Raw genomic sequence first — 20,051 nt, 5'->3', positions numbered from 1 at the left:
CGCGCCGGGCTCACGCGCCCGCCATAGCACCCTCCCCGCCGCCCCGGCCGCCGCCACACTGCGGCGCCGCGCGACGCTGACAGTTCTCGCGAGACCTGCGCGGAGTGGGCGGAGCTGCGGCGCCACCGCCCCGCGGGCAGCCAATGGGGAGTGGCGCGGCCCGGCGAGAGGCGCCGCGGGCGGCTCTCGCGAGAGAGTGGGAGGCGGCTGCGGCGCTCGCCCGGTGCCGCTGACAGGTAGCCGGGCGGCTGTCGCCCCGCCCGCTGGCGGGGATCGCGCGTCGCCCCGGCTCTGCCCGCCGCCTCCCGCCGCCATTGGAGAGCGCGGCGGCCCGTCGGGGTTTACCCCCGGCGCCGGGCGCTGCCAGAGCCGCCGGTCATGAGTGAGTGGCGCGCGGCGGGAGGGGGCGGCTGGGCCGGCGGCGGTTGGGGCGGGTGCGCAGGGGCCGTTGCCGCCGGGCGGGGGCGAGACCAACGGTCCTGGGCGGGGGGCACCGTCGTGCCGCCATTCCCCCCCGCGGCCCGCCGCGCCGTGCCAGCCCTGACTCAGCGCGCCTCGGCATCCGTCCTGGCAGCACCGCGGCGGGAGGAGGCGGCCCTCGGCGGGCGCCTCTCCCGGCGGTGCCGCGCCGCTGCTGCCCCGAGCGGGCCGGGAGGCGACGCGCGGGGCTGCGGTGTGCGTGAGCGCGCTGCAGCCAGCCGCGGCATCGTCCGAGGGCTGGAGCTGCGTTACTGCAGGATGCCGGCAGCGTCTCCTTGTCGCGCGCCGCTGGGAACGGTGGTGGTGCCGCTCGGCTGGCGGGGCTCTCCTCCCGCACCAGCTGTCGTCGCGGCCGCTTGCGTCCTGCGTGAAGCTGTTACAAACTGCAGGGCTGTTCAGCATTGCAAAACTGTTAACAGAAGAGAGAAGAATTGAAAATTTAAGCTATGTGGAAAATGGGATTTTTCAGTAATGATATAAAAGGAAGAAGAGACAGAAAAATAGAGGAAGACTATAGCTGTATAAAATCTTTCTTTCTTTCTTTATTTTAAGGCAGCCAAATTAGATAATGAAGGCAATTAGTAAATGGCAGGAAGTGACAGGAAATGAACGTGTAGGCTGCATTATTGCTATGTTGTTTGAGTTGTTGATCTTTCTACCTGTTGACCCTGTCATGTTGGTAAGATTGCAGGCTAACAAATATACTTGCAACTAGACATCTCTTTTTGGGCAGGGTGCAGGAATCATGAACTTTAACTACTATACTCCTAATGCTTATAAACAAATCAATACACTATAGGGATTTGTATTAATCAAATGTAACTGATTCATTGATTTTTTTTTCTGTACATTCAGATTAATTTACAAATTCACATCTATTTTAGGATAAGAAAACACTTTATTCTTAATAGGCAGCCAGATGAGCAACTAGAGAGAATTTTAAATTCCAGGGATTAGGGGCAGTATCTTTCCCAAAGGAATCGTACTCAAGATTTGGAACCAGTATGAATTACTATATTACAAATGATGGCTCTCCTTTTTGAGGTACAAATCCTGCAAGAGAACAGGAAATGGCATCTGGCCTGTTAAAGCTTCTGCACTGTGATGGTGCATAGTTACCGGTGAATTTGTGTGGCTGCATTTCACAGAAGATGTACATGTGTCTTCCCTAACCCCTTCTCTGTGAGAAAGAACCTCGGTGGCTTTGCGACAAAGGGGCTTCTTGTTATCTTGTATATGTTGGTCAAAATGATAAAGTGCATAGAAGGGTGAATATGTACTGTGTTTAAAAAAGGCTATTGATGCATACAAATTACCAGAGGTATTAACTCCAGTGTAGACTGAATGCAAAAATTATTCTAAGTTCATGGGGAGGCCTGAGGGGCTTTATTTAGACTATCTGGAGAATTCATGACAAGTGAATTGGGTTAAAGACTGTTCTTCAAATTCTCCTAAACTTTGGATCTGATTAAATCAATTTCTATAACAGTTTATCCAGCTAGCACGGATGGGTCATGTTTTATCTGTGATAACTTATTTTTGTAGTCCAGAAAGAACATGAGCCCAAATTTGGAATGAGAATGAGGAGTAAGAAAAGTAGATCCTTAAAAACAGTGCAATGAGAGTCCTTTCTACATAATATGAAAAAGAGCTCAAACTGCTAAACTATAGTCAATAAATTTAACTACCTGTGATAACATACCTGTCTACTGAAAAACTTGATTGATGCCTCACATACATGCATACATACATAATATGGAAGTCACAATGAAAACTTTATTTTATAACAGAAAGGAATTAACTTCATGAATGTTTATAGGAAACCTGTATGTGTCAAAATGCTGATGCTTTCAGTAATATGTGAATCACAGAAAACAATTTTAAACAGCTGTGCTCCATTTATAAATGCAGCTCACTTACCAAAGCTTCTTTGTGAGTAAACAAGACTTATACTTTCTGTGATGCTAGGGTCCCTAAAAGGTATTTCTACATAGAAAATGTAAACTAAATGCTTTTATAGTACATGAGCTACTCAAAGCAGAGGGAGCCTCTAACCAAATTGATCAAATTAAAATGCTTTCATTGATAATTTGATCTTAAGAGTTTAGATCTTGAAGAATGGTCTGGGATGCACAAAACAGTCGTGAGAGAGAACATGCCAAACTCTCTTGCCATCTTACCCCCCTCCCCCCCCCACACACAAATGCACAAAGGCAAGATGTTCTTAGTATGTCTCTTAATCTGTCAATGGAATGGTGAAATTTCCTTCATTTGAAATATCCTTATTTCTACTACTTACCTGAGGCAGTAGGAGAATGTCAGCTGGGGAAAACGTGGAGATTTCATTAAGCTTGGTTTAAAGATACTAGGCTATGATTTGTAAAGGTGCCTAAGGAAGTTAGAAAAACAACTCAGACTGAATTTTTTTCCTGTAGTTCAATGGCTCACTGACCTCTTACGCTTGCAAAAATCTTTTAGCAAATGTCCTGGCTAAGAAATGGATTCAGGTCATTCTTTCAATAGCTTAGAAATTTTCTGGAAACAAATATCCAACCCTATTTTTAATAAGATCTGTGATACTGATAAGCCTCTAGCATTGCTGTCTTACTGCTAAAGAACTGTTCTAAAGCATTTTAATAGATTTCCTTTTCAGTAGAAAAAATGCGAGGTTTCATCAGTCTTTAAATTTTTGTTTTCCCTTTAAGAATCTTGGCCTTGAAACTTAACCTATCAAGAAGGAGTATGAGAACATCTAAATGTAAAGGCCAGTGTTCTGAAAATGCTAGTATGTACAAACATTTTTGCAATTTTATCTATAGGAAATTTCTGCTAACACCTACTGCTATTAGAAGACTGATATTTAAAATATGTGCAATCTGTTCTTTTTCTTAGCTAAGCTGCTGTCTTGCTCTATACTGTTGAAAACTTTACGTATTGTAAAAATTCATCCCATGCAGTGATGTTTGTGTTCAGTTTCAAACATGAATAGAATACAGGCTTTTGACTTTCTAAACCTTTCCTGAGTATTTTTTTTCTACTCTGTCAGTTTTAGTTTTTCCCTCTGTGCTGCTTTAGTTCTTCAGAATCTCCCAGCCCATTCTAGTCTCTTAGCATTCTCCTTTGTGCTAGATTTACACTTCTCAATTATCTTGTCACCTTAAGAAGCCCATCTGATGGGTAGGAGGCACATTAACTACTTCATTATTCAATACTATATTTTTTTCTGCTACTTACAGAAAGACTCCATACACTGCTCAGTTTTGTATGTCCAATAGTCCTCTGTTTGTACTTAATAAAATGTTGATCAGTACTGTCCTCACATCAAAGTTTACTTTCATTTCCATGCTCTAATGTATGGCCTCAAGAGCAATTAAAAAGTAGGCAAGGCTTAGGTTTGGGAGTAGGTTTTACTACTCCCAAAAGACAAAATTCTAAAATGTTTGGATGTTTCTGTATGGAGAAGAGGGAAAGGATGTGTTCAGCTGTTTCAGAATAAAAGATAAATTTTATATATATGTGTATATATATATACACATACACATCACTAGATAGTGGTTCTACTATATGGCAAAGAGGTGGTGTTATGAAAATAATACATTTCTAATCTTTAGAAATGAGTTGCACAATTGAGAAAGCTCTAGCAGATGCAAAAGCACTGGTGGAACGGCTAAGGGAACATGACAACGCTGCAGAAGCTCTTATTGAACAGACTACAGCTCTTAACAAGCGGGTGGAAGCAATGAAACAGGTTTGTTTTTCAATGTTTGTTTATTAAAAACAACTTCAAAATGCAACATTTAAAATCAATTTTGTGTACTACAACACAATGTAGAATCAGTCTGTTATTTGATAAATCCTTTTAAACTGTACTAGATATTCTCATTGCAGGTGTGATTATGATTTAAGATTAGGTTGTTTATATATTTAGTTTGATCCTGTGAACAAGTTGTGACTTGCTTGAATATTGAAAACTAGCATTTATCTGAACAACACTAGTAGAAATGGGGTTGATATATTATTCTACTAACCCATGCACAGTGTCTTGTATTCTGCTGTTCTGTGAATTACTACTTGTTTTATTAGGTTAGACATGCAGAATTAATCATACAGAGGTCCTGCCATGCTTTTTTCTGTTCAGAATATTCTGATCTTTTTACTGTATTCTTTTGTTTCAAAGTAGCCTCTTAGATCTATTTGTGAGCAGCAGGGTCATTATTTCCATTCTGATGTTAAACTATCCAAGGGATATTGTTAGGCTGAGTCTGACTTTCGCTAGAGAAATTCTAGAAAAACACAAAGCTTTCTACTGTCTTTCTATTTGGAAGTTTATCTTGTCATTTTAGTACAACCTGGGACATGTTAATATGCCTGTAAAATAATAAAATCCTGCATATGCTTCATACCTGTTAAATTAGTCATCCATAGGCCTCATGACTTTAAAGGGTGTCAAATTTCCCACTTGTGGAGAGGCAGAATTCATTCATGTACAGTGGCACATAAATTCATTCATTCATTCACGTATAGTGGCACATCAATGTATCTATGTGACTTGGACCCATACAGCTTTGTTGTTTAAGTTATTGGGAGGCTATAGTAAATACCTAGAATTTAATGCCTCATGGTTTCTCTTTACTGTGTATATATATCAATTTTAATGACTTGATGGTGAATTTGGTCTACACTAAGTCATTGAAGATTAAATTGTGCACACTTTGTAAATCTGAGGTATTAAACTTAAAAGAAAGGCAATACTTTTGTATTTGTAAAGGGTAGTAAGTTAGTGAAACCTTCAGACATAAGAATATGATTTGTTTTTAAAAGAATTATTTAAAAATAAGCATCATCTTGCGGGTTACAAACTTTAACATTAGAATTGGTTCTTGCTTGCTTGCCTTCATCAACTGATTTTTTTTTTTTTTTTTTTTTTTAATGACTAGTACCAAGAAGAAATTCAAGAGCTTAATGAAGTAGCAAGACATCGTCCTCGGTCTACATTAGTGATGGGTATCCAGCAGGAAAACAGACAGATTAGGGAATTGCAACAGGAGAATAAAGGTAAGGCTTGAATATTCTATCCTTTTCAAGCTCCCAACCTGTACCATTGGAATCAGCGATAGTTGTACCATTGATTGTAGAGTGGTTCTATAAGAGATTTTTTTTCTTCTAGTCTTAGTTTGTCAGTTTAAGTGGTCTTGATGTAATTTAATTGCAATAGAGTCCTAGTGACAACCACTAGGTCTATAATTAATGGGGAAAAAAATCAGAGTTGTGGAAGATGAGTTTTTTGGTCTCTATCCTAAAGTTCAGTAAAAGCCATGAGATAAATATAATTTACTTCTACAATATAGGTATCTATTTGGAAACATGTTTTCCCATTGCCAAAAAGTAACTAATTTGGGAGCAGTCTAGTTGCAGTATAAGACTCTCCTCCTAGAATTCCTTGAGCATTCTAACAGTTATATTCAGCAAAGGAGTCAATGATCTTGATTCATATGAATCTTGTTTCATCTCAGGAATTTTATCCTTTTGTGAAGCATGAAAAAAATCCAAAGAGCAGCCTTAAAGAGCTGTTTTTTATTTTTCTTTTTTTCTTTGTCTTTTGAGTTTGCTGCATGGAAAGCTCTGCTTTGCAAAATTTTAACTGATGAAGACTCAGAGTATTTTAGTCCTTTAGATCTAGCAATATTTGGTATATTTTGAACACAGGCATTTTTTCCATTTTATTTCACAAAGTTGCAGATTAAAACAGATCTGTAAACTTCTTTCCAGATTACATACAGTGTTGCTTTAAGTGTCTAGAGTAAAGCTCCTCAGCTATGGTCAGGATGGCTTACTTCAGCTAAAAGGTCTGAAGTCATATTAACAAAAGAGCCTCTGTTTCTGACAGAAAACAAGAATTTTCCCAGTGCAGTCATCACTGAAGACATTTACAGAGACTATGTAGATTTTATGGTGCAAGAAGTTGGGGCATTCAGTTAAGGGCTTATTTCAGTTTTCTCAGGCTGAAGAATTTTTGCGTTTTGTTCCAGTTAAACCTTAACTGAATTTAAAATTATGTTGGTAGAACTACGCACATCTCTTGAAGAACATCAGTCTGCTTTAGAACTCATAATGAGCAAGTACAGAGAACAGATGTTTAGGCTGCTTATGGCGAGCAAGAAGGATGATCCAAGTATAATAATGAAGTTAAAAGAGCAACATTCCAAGGTAATAACTTCTTTTGGTTTCTTGGTTTTGTTTTTTTTATTAAGACTTTAATTAGTTTGTAATGGATCAATACAATGCTTACTTTGTCTCAGTTTTTCTATCATTGTACTAACAAATTCTAATTTTTACAATGTAGCCTGTGAAACGTGAACAGGAAACTTAATCAGTCTAGTAGCTTAATCTTACTAGCTGCTGATCTATTTAAGCATCTATCAGTGACTATTTCATTACTATATCTTCTTAATTTGCTTTTTTTTGTTTAGATCTTTAAAGCAACTCTGCTCTATTATACTTCCAGATACTATAGATTTTAGTAATATTCAGACATTTGGACTGTCTAACTTATGCCTTTGATGCCAATAAATAACTAGTGAACCTGTGCTTATGGGAGAGAGTGGGAGGGCAAGGTTTTTAAATTTAATATTCAATGTTTTTTCCCTAAATATCTAACTTTTTAAAAATGCATCTTAAAACCCCTTTTGAATATTGAATAATTGGGTGTACGTGCCTCCTCTTTCCTGCTTCCACCCATTGTTCTTGTTTCAGTACTGATCAAAATTGCTAAGTAGCATCCAGGTCTGCCTGAAGTGCTTGAATGGTGGGAAAGTAGCTGGGATTAGGTGAGCTTCTTATGGCTTTTGAAAACTAGAAAAGAAAGTGCTGTTAAGTAATTAAGTATTAATTAAGTATTCAACAGATTCAGATAAGATTAGCCTATATTTTTATAGCATTAATAGTTTAGACTTCTTATATATTGTCATAAAAATAATTTTGATGTTTACAGGTCATTAACAGATTTAAGTTTGAGCTTTCTAACAAGGTAATATTATTACATTTTAAATGATTTGTAGTTATCAGAAAGCAGTGTAACTGTGTAGATGAACTGTAGTTCTAAGTGTTTAATCATATTTAACCTCAGCAAAATCAGGTCTGCAAAGCCAAGTTAGGATCTGGATACCAGGTAAACAAAGCTTTAAGATTTACATGCTATGAATACTTTCTTATCTCCTTACAAATTCATATGCATGTAATCAGTGCTATTGAAATAAATGGAACTACTCAGATTAACATGAAAGAATTTACGGGATTAGAACTGTATTTTTAACATAAGCTCCTAAAAATTCATAAGCATATACCTCTTTCTAAAGAAGTTACCTTAGCACATAGAATGACACATCTTGCAGCCTCAGGAGTAGCTTTGGTACCAAGACAAGAGAGTAAAATAGTATTTAATCCTGAAATGGACTTAGAAATTCCAATTGAAACATTTTTGTGGATAAAAACTTGGGATAAAAGGTACACTGAATAATATTATTTAAGTTAGAAGATTTAGGCTTCAACATTTTGGTTAAACCTGACTCCACAAGAATGCTTGATGAAGAGGATTTAAATTCTTATCCTGACACTCAGAATTTCTAGAATTTCATTATTTATACTTTTGATCAGTCTTCACATTCAGTAAAATTAGGCAGTCTTGAAGCACTCTTTAAACATTTCTCATGCTAACTAAAAAAATCCATGATGCCTAAAAAATTAATCTCACTGTTACCAAAAATGACCATTCTCTCAAGCGGCAGCTATCGATTTTGGTGCCTATTTACAAAAGATTATTTAACACATTGATTTCTGCAAATCAACAGTCACCTTCTTTAAACAGAACAACAATTTTTCAGCAGTGTTGTATGTATCAGAAAAGTGTTCGGGTGGGTAGTAACGACCTTGATTTAAGTGCACTGTTTGAGTTTGCTCAACTGAAATAAGGCCTAAAAACATGGATTTTTTTTTCCTCTTCAGAAAACAACCAATATATGGCAAATAAAAAGGAGAGATACATAAAAAGTGTTTGCAGATGTTGAGGCTGTATTCGTAAAGAAACACCTTCACTGCACTGTCTCATGTCACAGTATCTAACTCTTACACATCTGGCTTCCAGAGTAGAAGCTACAGTTTTGTGCTAGCACCCCATTAAAGACCTTGGAACAGCCTCTGGATCATATTGATCAAGAGGCCACATAGGCTACCAAATAGGAAGTAGTGAAAACAGCAGTATATCTAGAAACCAAAACTCTTTCACAACTTGGATACTTCCTTGCAGCTTGTTCTCTTACCACTGCTCATTGCTTATTTAAGTGCCAAATATATCCCTTTAAAATCCTGCTGAAAATTATCTTTCATTGAAAAAATGTTTTACATAATCACCTTCACTGGAAACTTTGAGAAGAAAACAATGAGATTTACGCAGGTTACTTTTTGCCGTGCTCTGAGTGAAGAGTAAGATACTTCATGAGTAAACAACTAAACCATAGCATCAGCAGTTGAAATGACAGAGAGGAAAAGTAGAAAGGGAAGACATTCATTTTTAATGATGTGTGTTTTAGTCAGCCAGTGTTTATGACTCTAAGTGAGGTAGTTTTTTATCATAGTTTAATAGCTTTTTGTAGTTTAAAGGCAAGCTGATCATCCGCTAGATGTACAGAAGTCCGGTCAGACTCGTAACTTAAAGGTGGGATTTAACTTTAATCTATACTGTTCTTCAGTAGAAACAGCAGATTTCTGTCCTGCTCTTCTACTTTTCCTGATATTAGTTAGTAACTGTTGTGAATTTTGTCCGAAGGTCAGATCAGACATGGATAGGCTGGCATGATAGCAGAGTTGGAATAAAAAACAAATTAAGGGAAGGACAATGAAAAATTAAAAGCTTCTGGAAATACCATTAAAAATGGCTTAACTGACCAGCAGTGAATCCCAAAGGTATATGCTCTTTATCTAGATCTGCAGGGGAAGTAGTGATCCTATAAGCATTTCCTGTTGGTAGATTGGCCAGTGAGAAAAGAAGGTATCACCTGAGCCAACAAAGTCCAGGTAAGAGATCAGTTCACTGTAACCAGGGAAGATCATGTAAAACCTATCTTCCTTTCTAAGGCTATTATGCCTATGCTAATAGTTCCTATCATCCTTCTCCTGGCAGTGGAACAAGACGAGCAAACCAAACTACTATGCTTTTTTCTTCCTTCCTGAATCTATCAGCAAGATGTGGTAGTTACTTATTTATATTAGAAAAGTACCCTTTCAGCATTAATTAATGGGCAGTCAGGAGACAAGAGTCATTCTTACAGTTCAGCAAGGACAAGGACCTCTGGAGTCCAAATCCCAGATAAGCTGGAATTGGAAGTGGATTTAAGCGAAAGTACATATCCAAAAAGAAGGCGGGGACATAGCTGAGTTTCCTAATATATGGCATAGTAGGGATGCTTACTTTACATGGTCTTTTAGGCTACTTTTAAGAGAGAAATGCCTACCTGTGGGCTGGCGCTGGCTGTACCAGCCTTGAGATCAGCTCTCAGATGGAAAGAACGATGTCTCATACACTGCTGTTCTTAGATGAATCTAATCTTTCTGCATATCCAAAATGATAGACATCAATTCCTGCAGTACAGGAAGTTCTTGCCAGAGCAAGCACATGGTTACCTTTGTAGAGATTATCACTGATATTTTAAAAAAAACAATTCTCCTTTAAAAGGAAATGCTATGTGACAAAACAGATTTTGTTTAGATAAAAAGAACCACAGTGGCTGCTCATGCTATAAAGTTACAGAGAGCTTATTTTATTTCACAGGTTTAGATCTGTCTTCCTATTTTTATTAAGTGGCACAGCAGTTAAAATGTACATTTAATGCTTCACTTATATTTTCTGCATTATTAAAAGTATTACTAAAGCTGTCATTATTTTATTTTTATGGCTTAGGAACTGCAAGTGCATGTGGACCAAATTACAGAAATGGCAGCAGTAATGAGAAAAGCCATTGAAATTGATGAAAAGCACGGCTGTAAAGAGCAGGAACGTATCATTCAGCTTGAAGTAAGTACGAAATCAAAACAGCAGTGGCACAAGTGGTGATTCACCTTCTCACTCCCCTCACCCCCTCCAAATATTAAATGCTTAGAAGTGACTACTGTCATATATAAACCGAAAACATTATGGTAACATACAGTTTGGGATACAGCCCTCAAAGCAGGGAAGCCTTTTGTCTATTGTTTGCTTTGGGGTTTGGGGGAGCAGGTTACCACTACATGCATATGTTCACAAAAACTTTAAAGCATATTCTAGATATCTCAATCAAAGACTTTGTTAATTTCTTAGCAAGGGAGTAAATGTTATCAAAATTAGTTACATTGAGTTACTATGTCTTTCTGGAGCTATTCACTCACACTGCTATTTTGTTACATTTCCCATGTTGGGGGACTAGTCAGTTCTATTTTCCCACTGTAGCCTACTCTATCAGAGTTGTGCCTAGGTTATATACTTCTTTCCCAGAAATCAGTGATTATATAGATTAAGCTTTCTCTTTTCTAAAGTCGCTGAGTGTAGCAAAAAGCTAGGAAATTATACAAATTCATCCTAATGACTAAGAAACTAGGATGCAAATAAATATGTCTGCATCTTTGGCTCTTAAAATCACTTTTATAATTTTGATCAACTGCTAGCAAAGCAGTTCATTATGGGACAATGTGTATGAAAAGAATTTTTGGGTTTTTTTAATGGGATACTTGAAGTCAATTAACCTTTTCTTATTCATCTTTGTATAATGAGGGTGGTTGTTTTTGTTGCTTAACGCCCATTCAATAGAGCAAGAGATTCAGAAATCTACGTACTTAATTTTAAAAGATAACATAACACTACCTGACTGCAAATCCCAGTTTTATTCCTCATACACAAGTATGGAGTGGTGGGAAGGAGAGATTATTAACATAGTTACCTTGACTTCTTTTTGTAATTCTTTTAAATGCCTTTTTTTTTCTCTGGTTATAGCAAGAAAACAAAGGCTTGAGAGAAATTCTTCAGATAACTAGAGAATCATTCCTGAACCTCAAGAAAGAAGATGCATCAGAGAGTACATCTCTGTCAGGATTAGTAACAAGCAGTGATTTGAGCCTGAGGAAAAGCTAAAGACTATGAAAATCAGAAAGCTTCAATTGCACACTTTACAAACGGAGTATCAGGGGTCACTTGTCAAGCACTTGTTACTGAATAGGGCACCAGCAAGCTAATGTGTCTTAAACTTCAGTTTAGTGGATTTTATACTATCCGAAATAAATTAAAATTGGTATTCTACAAAAAAAACTTAATGATAGATTAATTGCCATAGATCTAACTTCAATACGAAATGGATTAATGCACTTACTGAATTGGGAATTATTTTTATATGAAGTCATTTAACAGATAAATGCCAAGATTTCACATAATTTATATAAATTACTGCTCATACAAAATTTCAATGCAGCTATGATAAAATAAAGGCAAGATTTAAAGCCAGATCTGTCTGGCTCCAGTAGTAACAATGAGCATGCTTTGTGCATTATCCACATTACATTTTCTTCTTTTAATAAGCTTTTTTTGAATTGGCATTTTGCAACAAACTTGTTTAATGGAAAGGGTATGTACTGCAACATAAAACCTAAAGATTTCTGTTTAGTTAGCCACAAGGTATTCTATTCAAATGCAAGGGCAATTGTAAGAAATGTAAGCAATGCTTTTGCCATTATTCAATATATATTTTTAAAACTTTGAATGGGATTCTTTAGAATAAATATACTTAACTGTATTTTCAAAACATCAGAAGAGCTGCTCCCATTCTGTTCTTTATTGCTTTCTGGAACACAGGTGGCATAGTATAATTCTGCCCTAACTGTTCCCTTTCAGAGAAAACCAAGATCAGTTCTCTATAGGTAAAGAATCACATTACTCGCATCAATTTTATCTCTGATTGTCTGCCCAAATTTCCTAACTTGGAAACAGCGATTTGAAAACGCCCAAACTGTAGCAGCAGAAAGGTATTTGGGGGAAGGAAGCAGAAGCTCTACGGCAAAGTTGGCAGCCTGGGTGGCCACCACCAATACTATTAATTTCTCTTTCATAAGTACTGAATAGTCTTCAGGAAGATTTTTAGGTCTAAGTTTCAGGTGCACGTTATGTTTTCACTAGAAGTTTCAATATGCTATATTGACAATAGACTGCTTGTTTTTAATCCTGAAATACCTGCAGAAGTAAAAAGGAGTTGGCACCATTGATCAAGTTGTAGCTTTTATCGCATGCAGATACTAAAAAGTGCTACGCAAGACAGGTTTGCAGCAAAGAGGTGCTGAAATAGTTCATATTTGGCTTTTGTTTGTCAGACTACTTCTGTTCCTTGTTCAAGGTAGCAAGAACATTCCTAACTAATATTGATGTATATCATCACTTCTTGTCTAGCACGTTAATATATTTTCAACTAGGAATGTATTTGCAAAGAAGCGTGGTGAAAGCTTTCAACCACAGAAAATTGTAGATGCACGAATGACATCCACAGCTGAATATTTTGGCTGCTTAATAACTCGCCTAGCAAAATGAGTTGGACTCTTTCTCTGAAACTAATTTTCATTTAATCAAATTTTATTTTCAGTTGCAACAATGCAAAGACAAATTAAGCAAACAATTTTAAAGTGTGTCAGTTTTAAATATAACTTCCTTTGACTTGGTATAAATTCCTTAGGCTCAAGATAAATACACCACAAGGTCTAAGATTGAATTTTCAGCTCCCAGTGAACTAATTCACAGGGAGTTTAACATTTTTGTTCTGGTGCTGTTAATTGCACCCCCCCCCCCCTTTCCTATAGTGCTTTTAAGAGAAACAAGTGAAGGGGAGTGTTTAGTAGAGGCTGTATATGCCAGTTTTTGATCAGCTGATGCATGTATTGGGAAAGGCAGTTGTAATAAGACTTCAGAAAGGACAGCTATAAATCAAGCTCTCCAAATTTCTCCAGCAATTTTTACAATTAGAGGAACTGCTACTTCTCCTTCCAAAAAATCTTGGCTTGTTTCTAGGTTTAAGAATATATTGAGGACATTCATGCACATGAAAAAAAGTTTTCATCCTTTTCCTTTGACCCTTTCCAAACTTGCTAAAACATCTTGGGGAAACTTTTTGGGAACATTCTAGCTCAAGCACAAAATCTGCTTGTCTGCTATGACCACCTGTAAAACTTTTCCAATGCTTATATAATTTAAATTTTGCATTTCTACTGTAGCTTGCAAGTTAGTGATTTATCAGAAGTGACTTTTTTTTTTTTAGAGGTGTGTGTTTTGTTGTTGCAAACTTAAGAGAAATTTTGTTTTCAATTTAAGGGGGGGGTTTTGTTTGTTTTAAGTGTCTTTTCAGTCACTGACTGATATCAAAGACGTATCCGTTTTATGCTGAATGCAGTTTCACAGCTGACTTTCTGTTTTGTCTTTCAAATGCAATCTCCAGAATTGTATAGCAAAGAAGGGTTGTTAGTCTGTGGCAGTTCTTTAAGGTTGCTCTATTATGAAATAATGCTTGATTAGTGTTTATTTTTGTAAATTAAAAAATGTGACTTAATTTATCTACTCCTAGTCTTCACACATTTGATACGTCTCCCCTTTCATTTCCCTATCCCTGATCACTTTAGGATTTTAAAGAACCTGCACATTGTATGGAGTGACTATTTTTCATTGCATACCTGTTATTTTTGTAATGCTGATGGCTTGAAAAGAATTTATGGCTACAATTGTGTACTGTACAGTAAACTTATTTTATCAATAAAGTTGACTGAAAATTTGGTTGTCTTCATGATTGAAGTATTGGATCGTAAATGAGCCTTGTTATTAACGTACAGGGAAATAAAGACACCATTTTGTCTCTGCCTTTCACTTAGCTTCTCTTTATACTTTAAGGCAGACAGGCCAATTTCTAGTGCTTTTCTACATGTTGCTATACATGAAAAGGACAAAAAAAATCTTCTGTTAAGTTTTCACTTGCTCTTGGAAAACTAACAAATTAATCACATCTATACAAGTAGTTGTTCATCTTTCAAATGAACCACTGGACCAATTTGCTAATACAGTGGAGCAGTAAGAATAAATAAAAATAGTCCACTGGGTTTTGAGTTTTAGAATCAAAACATGTTTTCATCCAGACAGGATATGACAGTTAGGGTTTTTTTTTTTTTTCTTTAAGATTAAAAAAAGTCACTTTGACTTGATTCAAGCTCTGAATTCCTCTCAGTGATGTGTAAATGAGAATGGCAGTGGCTTGGATTTATAAACTGAAAAGATAGTGTTTTCTTCTCCATGGCCTGTTAGAAGAGAAACCTGCTTTCAAAATCACAAATTGCTCGTTTAAAGACAAGTAATAAATGTCAAGCAGTCATCAATAAGCACGCTGCAGCTATCCAGCTGCGGTAAAATGGAAGGCCAGCTTGAAACTAAATTAAATTGGGCCGTTTGTACAATTGAAGCTTTAAATAGCTTTGGCCTTTTTAACATACACATTGGATTATAAGATTGCATTAAAATGCAGAGCTAATGGCATTGTTTTCATGCAGAATTATGTTTACTAGTATCACTTTGTAGCTATCCATAATAAGACTTATATTGCCTTAGGAAGCTTTCAGTTTTAGTTGGTAAATGTGACATTTTAAAAGAACTTAATTTTTTACATCAGCAAAATTGCTTTATCTTGCATGTGGCTGCAAAACATGTATTTATTATTTCTGCAGATACTGATGTCTGAGTATCTGGGGTATCTTATGATAAGAGATTGTTAAACTGGTTACCAGGATACAAGGTACTATCAGTCACAGTGTGACAAGTTTTGCACAGTGAGGAGGATAAGTCAGAAGAGCTAAAGAAATCAGAAGTGAAGGAACGTGGTACAGCAATAAACTTTAAACTTGGATAACTTCTTTACCAGCCTTTTCAACATCATGCTGTTTGTAAAAAGTTCTGGGAGTAACATCAAGCTACCCACTACCACAAGAGATGGAAAAAGGAGGAAAAAGCAACAAGCTGCAGTGGAAATAATTTTTAGTCATTAGGTGTCAAAAAGCTGGCCAACTGGCTGCATGACTATAACAAAGTACTTTCTCAGAAGGATTCCCTTTAACTTGGCTTGCACGCAAAATCATTTCTTACTGTCCTAGATAAACATACATACTCTCTCCAGCACCACCCAACAAAGCCATGTTGTTATTTGTAAGGAGCAGAAAAGCAGATGCTATGTAACATGTCAACATTGGACCTCCTGCTAAACTAACTTACTCTTCCAGAACATTAAGTTGTACTGGGAGAGCCATGGGCAGCTCAGAACTGTGATTTTATACCATAAGCACAGACCTGGTAGAGATGTAGTTCACATCCAGCCTCACCTTTGGCCCGTCACACTTATTTCTTTTCTCATTTCCAACGCAGTTAAATTTCACACAAAAGACTAAAGCGTGTACTATTTTAAACAAAATTGTTTAGTTCCCATATGCTAAAACCTGTGTAAAGCAGATTCTATTTCAATGCTTGTGTGAGAAATGGTACTGAGGTTCATGCTTCCTGCTACCACCTCCATTCCCCAAGCTTGCTCTGAGGCCATAGCTTACCTGGTAGGAGCCAATATGGACACACACTTCTGTTAGAGAACAGCATTATTTTCTAAGCTCAAAAAAAAAATCAGCTGACATCTGGAAGAAGCAAACCTTAAACAACTGCTCAACATGACAAAAAGGGGAAATGTTTCCTAATTCCAGTCCTGAAAAAGCCCATGTTAACAACACTCCTCAGCCATAGGGTAAAGAACATTACAGCAAGGGAAATGAGCACAACTACCACTGCCATCAATTTCCATTGCGTTAAGGTAAAGTTTTAAAGACACTTTTTTTTTTTTTTTTTTTTTTAAGAATAGTAGAAGGAAGAGCAATTTCTCTATAATGCTCCCACCACCAAAGATATCATAACAAATAGGTCTGAGGATGGCTATTCCACCAGTGAACAGCATTAGATATGTTTCTGAAAATTCAGTTGTTGGAAGCTTGAACAATACAAAACACTAATGAATGCAGGATGATGTTACAGTTTTCTGATAGCAGAGGCTCAGGAATGTAGTGGGAAAAACATTTTTTTAGTGAATCATAATATACAACTCCCTAAATTACTAGCTAGGCAAACAGCAGGTGCCTACTATGACATGTACTGTCCGTGCTTTTTGCTCCCTGTACTTGACTTCTTTTATTCCAGAGAGTTCAGGATAAAAAGTTAATTCAGCTCTTTTTGAGCATGTTAGATATTTGGGTGTTACACCAGAAGACACTAAGGATAACCTGGAAAAATGTAAAAAGGTGCTTTTTTTGACAGGCAGACTTGTGAAGACCCAGTTCTGAGGCAGGTAGGCAAGTTGCACACGACTGTGACCTCCTCCCACCCCCTCTCGCTCCCAAAATTAGCTAACTTATTGCTCTGTTTTGAGGCTGACTCATCCCAGTATGCATGAAAATACAATGCTTTGCAAGCTCAAACATGGGGACAGCTGTCTGCCTATAGCTATATGCTATCAGAAAAGGTCTGAGATCAATAAAAAATTATGATCAACAAGCATCTGCTTGAACAAACAATTGTTAATTTGAGCTATTGTTTCTAATGAAAACTGAAACATCAAAACCTTCTAATCAAAGATGTGAAAGGGGACAACCTAATCTAGCCAGCTGAGTATTGACACAACTCAAAACAAATAGGCAGGGATATATCAATAAATTTCAGCAGCTTAATTAAAACACATTGACCTAATGTTTCAAATACTTACAATCTATAGGATATTCACTTACCAAAATCCCAACGGTTCCTATTCTGACCATTCTCTGGGTAACATTGGCCAGAAACAAAGATTATAATAAAACCCACTACAAATACCATTGCAAAGATCATGTACGAATCTACAACACACTGCTGCCAGTTTTAAGAAAGCAAGAGAGAGGAAAAGCTTAGTGAAAAATGCATATTTAGAAACAGGGCATGTTTATTTCTTAGGAAGGGCTTATTATAGGAAGCATTTTCTGATAGGTAAAGGACAACTCTCCAGGCAAGAACAGAACGAACGCTGAAGAGCCTAGTGGGAGCAGAAGTGTTTAAAAAAAAATTAGAAAAAGAAGACTTTGGGGAGGCCATTTTTGCTCATGCTCCAAATTGGAACAAAAAACAGACAGAGAGAGCAACAAAATCCTTTAAACCTCACTTATTTTCTTTTGCTAGTACAAAGAAAAGCAAAGTCTATGTAAGGATAACCTCAGCACTAGTTAAGGAAATGGAAAGAAAGATGTAGTAGATTAGCAATAGCAACAAGATCTTCTGCAACACTGAAGGGTGATTTTGGGGTCCTCACCCAGCTCATTCTCTAGATGCTGTAAGCAAAAAAGACCTAAGCTAATCACTTGGGTGCAACAACTGCATCTCACCCTTCAGGGTTAGGAGTGGGAATGTGTTACCTGACCAAATCCCGTATGTTAAGAGTTAGTTCAAAAATAGACTAGAGCCTACTTACGGAGATTGGATGTAGGAGCAGAAAGTTTTCTTTGCAAAGCATCTCCCGTGGAGCTCCAGAGCAGACAAGCTCACCCAAGAGCAGTGGAAGGGCACAGGCCTGGAAGATGGCTCCACTGAGGGCAGCAGTGAGGAAGGAATTTCACATTGGATGCTACAGGAGAGAACAGACCGGAGACAAATGGTTCCGTTCTTCCATCTGCAACACGTAGCACTCCTAAAGACTCCCAAACAGGCAAATCAGGAAACAGTTTCCCACTCACCCAAACTGAATGCCACCTAGGGTCAGTATAGTAGGCTGACCTTCACGGTTAAGCCCTACCAAGAGTATCAATAGTTTTAAAAATACAGTTTACCTGTTAATCAAGTTTGGTTATTAGATTCTAATTAAAAACAAACAAACAAACAAAAAAAACACATGCTAATGAAGAGTCAGTGACGTCTATGCCAAGTGTTAATAGGATTCTGGTCCTCAAGCAGTTTTAAAGTTTTAAACTAAGTATTGCTTTATCCTCTGCTTTGATATCCAGTTGTCCAGGATAGTTTCACACAGTTTGGGCAATGTCTAAATGCCTTGAAGACAGGGAAACAAAGCAGCCTCAAAGCAACAGTCACCAAGCAAATCAGGATATGTCAAGCTCTGTCTGTCTGACAGCAATACCAGAATGAGGTGTCAGACAGTTAATGTATTTCACACATGGCAAAACATTAAGGAAAGCCAAAACTGCCTCAGAAGTCTCTAATATGGGTTTCATGTACTTCTTAACAGCTGACATACAAACAGGCCTTCAAGTACTTTAATGATAAATCCAACATATTTCTATCAACTGATTGAGAATGATGACCAATGCATTTTCTTTTTACCAAGCACTAGCAACACAGAGTATTAGACTGGAAGATATAAACCATGCCATTCTTTCCCAAAGAATGCTTTACCAGGACGGACCATCTTCAGAAAACTACTTGCATAGGCTATCACTGCAGAAATTACAAAGGATTATTTATTTCACGGGCTCTTTCTATAATGTCCCATAATCTACCCAAAATCAAAAGGCAGAGCTTAGAGAAGGGGAGCATTTGTCTTCCTCCATTCCGAAGTATGCCTAAGAAAAGCATAGTTTGCTTCTATTTCAAGCCACGTTTGCTTAAGTCTGCTGCAGAAAGCACACAGGGTGCCAATGGATTTCTGCCTTACACTTGTTATGCTCCATGAAGCGCAATCAGGCTGGGTTTGTGTTTTCAAGATGAGGAAGGAGAGACAAGTATGTAGGAAGACCTGTTTCTTTGAAAAGATCAGTGTCTTTGAGTCTATTTGTGCCACAACTTGTTTAAGAACAAAATGCTAAAAGTTAACATGTGGGAAAGGGAGGGGCAAAGAGGAGAGAAGAAATCTCTCCTGCAGATTTGAGGCAGGGCTGCAACAAATACAGACCTGGAAAATCTCTAGGTGTGACTAAGACAAATGCCGCATGATCATTTCAGTATTGTTAGTACAGTATAGGAAAGACTGCAAAAACTTGGAAGAGTAAGGGAAGTACACTAAAGCAGTCATGGCAATGGAGCTCTCTGCAGCAGCAGGAGGTAGTTCTTTATCATAGCCCAGAGGGCTTAAGTAAGTTTCAAAATACTTTATTTTAAAGAGGAACTCACCACCTTCCAGACTAGCGCAGACAAAAGTTCCCTGGAAGCAGATACTGTACACACAAACTTAAAAACCCTTCTACTTCCCAGTGGATCTGTTAGTCTATTCTGATATTCATCACTATTCCCCACACAGCTTACAGAACAGGGAAGAACCTCCATCCCTAGCCCATCTTTTAAAAATCCCACTAGAAGTCTCCAAGTCAGACTCTCAGGAAAGGCTTCATGCCTAGTTCTGCCACACACTTCCTATGTGATCTTTTTGTAGATTAGTTGGCAATCAAGACTTGATGGCAATCATCCTTCCGTTCTCCTGAACCTTGGTCAATGATGCTACAGACACACCTCTTTGGATCATGGACTTCTC

The 20,051-nt window shown here is 37.8% G+C and overlaps 1 protein-coding gene across 2 annotated transcripts; it reads left to right on the top strand.

The window, feature by feature from the left end:
* Window positions 1-193: 193 nt before the first annotated feature.
* FGFR1OP2 (FGFR1 oncogene partner 2) lies at window positions 194-14,304 on the top strand. 2 transcript variants are annotated; one of them, XM_067305852.1, is made up of 6 exons: window positions 194-382; window positions 4,092-4,228; window positions 5,418-5,535; window positions 6,545-6,687; window positions 10,433-10,546; window positions 11,498-14,304. In XM_067305852.1, exons 1-6 carry the CDS (start codon window positions 379-381, stop codon window positions 11,633-11,635), a joined length of 654 nt encoding a protein of 217 aa, XP_067161953.1. In that variant the 5' UTR covers window positions 194-378; the 3' UTR covers window positions 11,636-14,304. The 2 variants fall into 2 exon arrangements, with proteins under 2 accessions (XP_067161953.1, XP_067161946.1); XM_067305845.1 differs by lacking the exon at window positions 194-382 and adding an exon at window positions 1,371-3,265.
* Window positions 14,305-20,051: the final 5,747 nt, after the last annotated feature.

This window comes from Apteryx mantelli, chromosome 1, assembly GCF_036417845.1.
Source record: "Apteryx mantelli isolate bAptMan1 chromosome 1, bAptMan1.hap1, whole genome shotgun sequence".
NCBI lineage: Eukaryota > Metazoa > Chordata > Aves > Apterygiformes > Apterygidae > Apteryx > Apteryx mantelli.
This window is presented reverse-complemented; position numbering and strand designations above follow the sequence as displayed.

What these genes read in the sequence shown, in the direction of transcription:
- FGFR1OP2 (XM_067305845.1), top strand. Translation starts at nt 3,223, where the DNA reads ATGAGAACATCTAAATGTAAAGGCCAGTGTTCTGAAAATGCTA. An exon ending in ATTGCAACAGGAGAATAAAG is followed by an intron (nt 5,536 to 6,544) that starts GTAAGGCTTGAA and finishes TTATGTTGGTAG; the next exon opens with AACTACGCACATCTCTTGAA. An exon ending in TAAAAGAGCAACATTCCAAG is followed by an intron (nt 6,688 to 10,432) that starts GTAATAACTTCT and finishes TTTATGGCTTAG; the next exon opens with GAACTGCAAGTGCATGTGGA.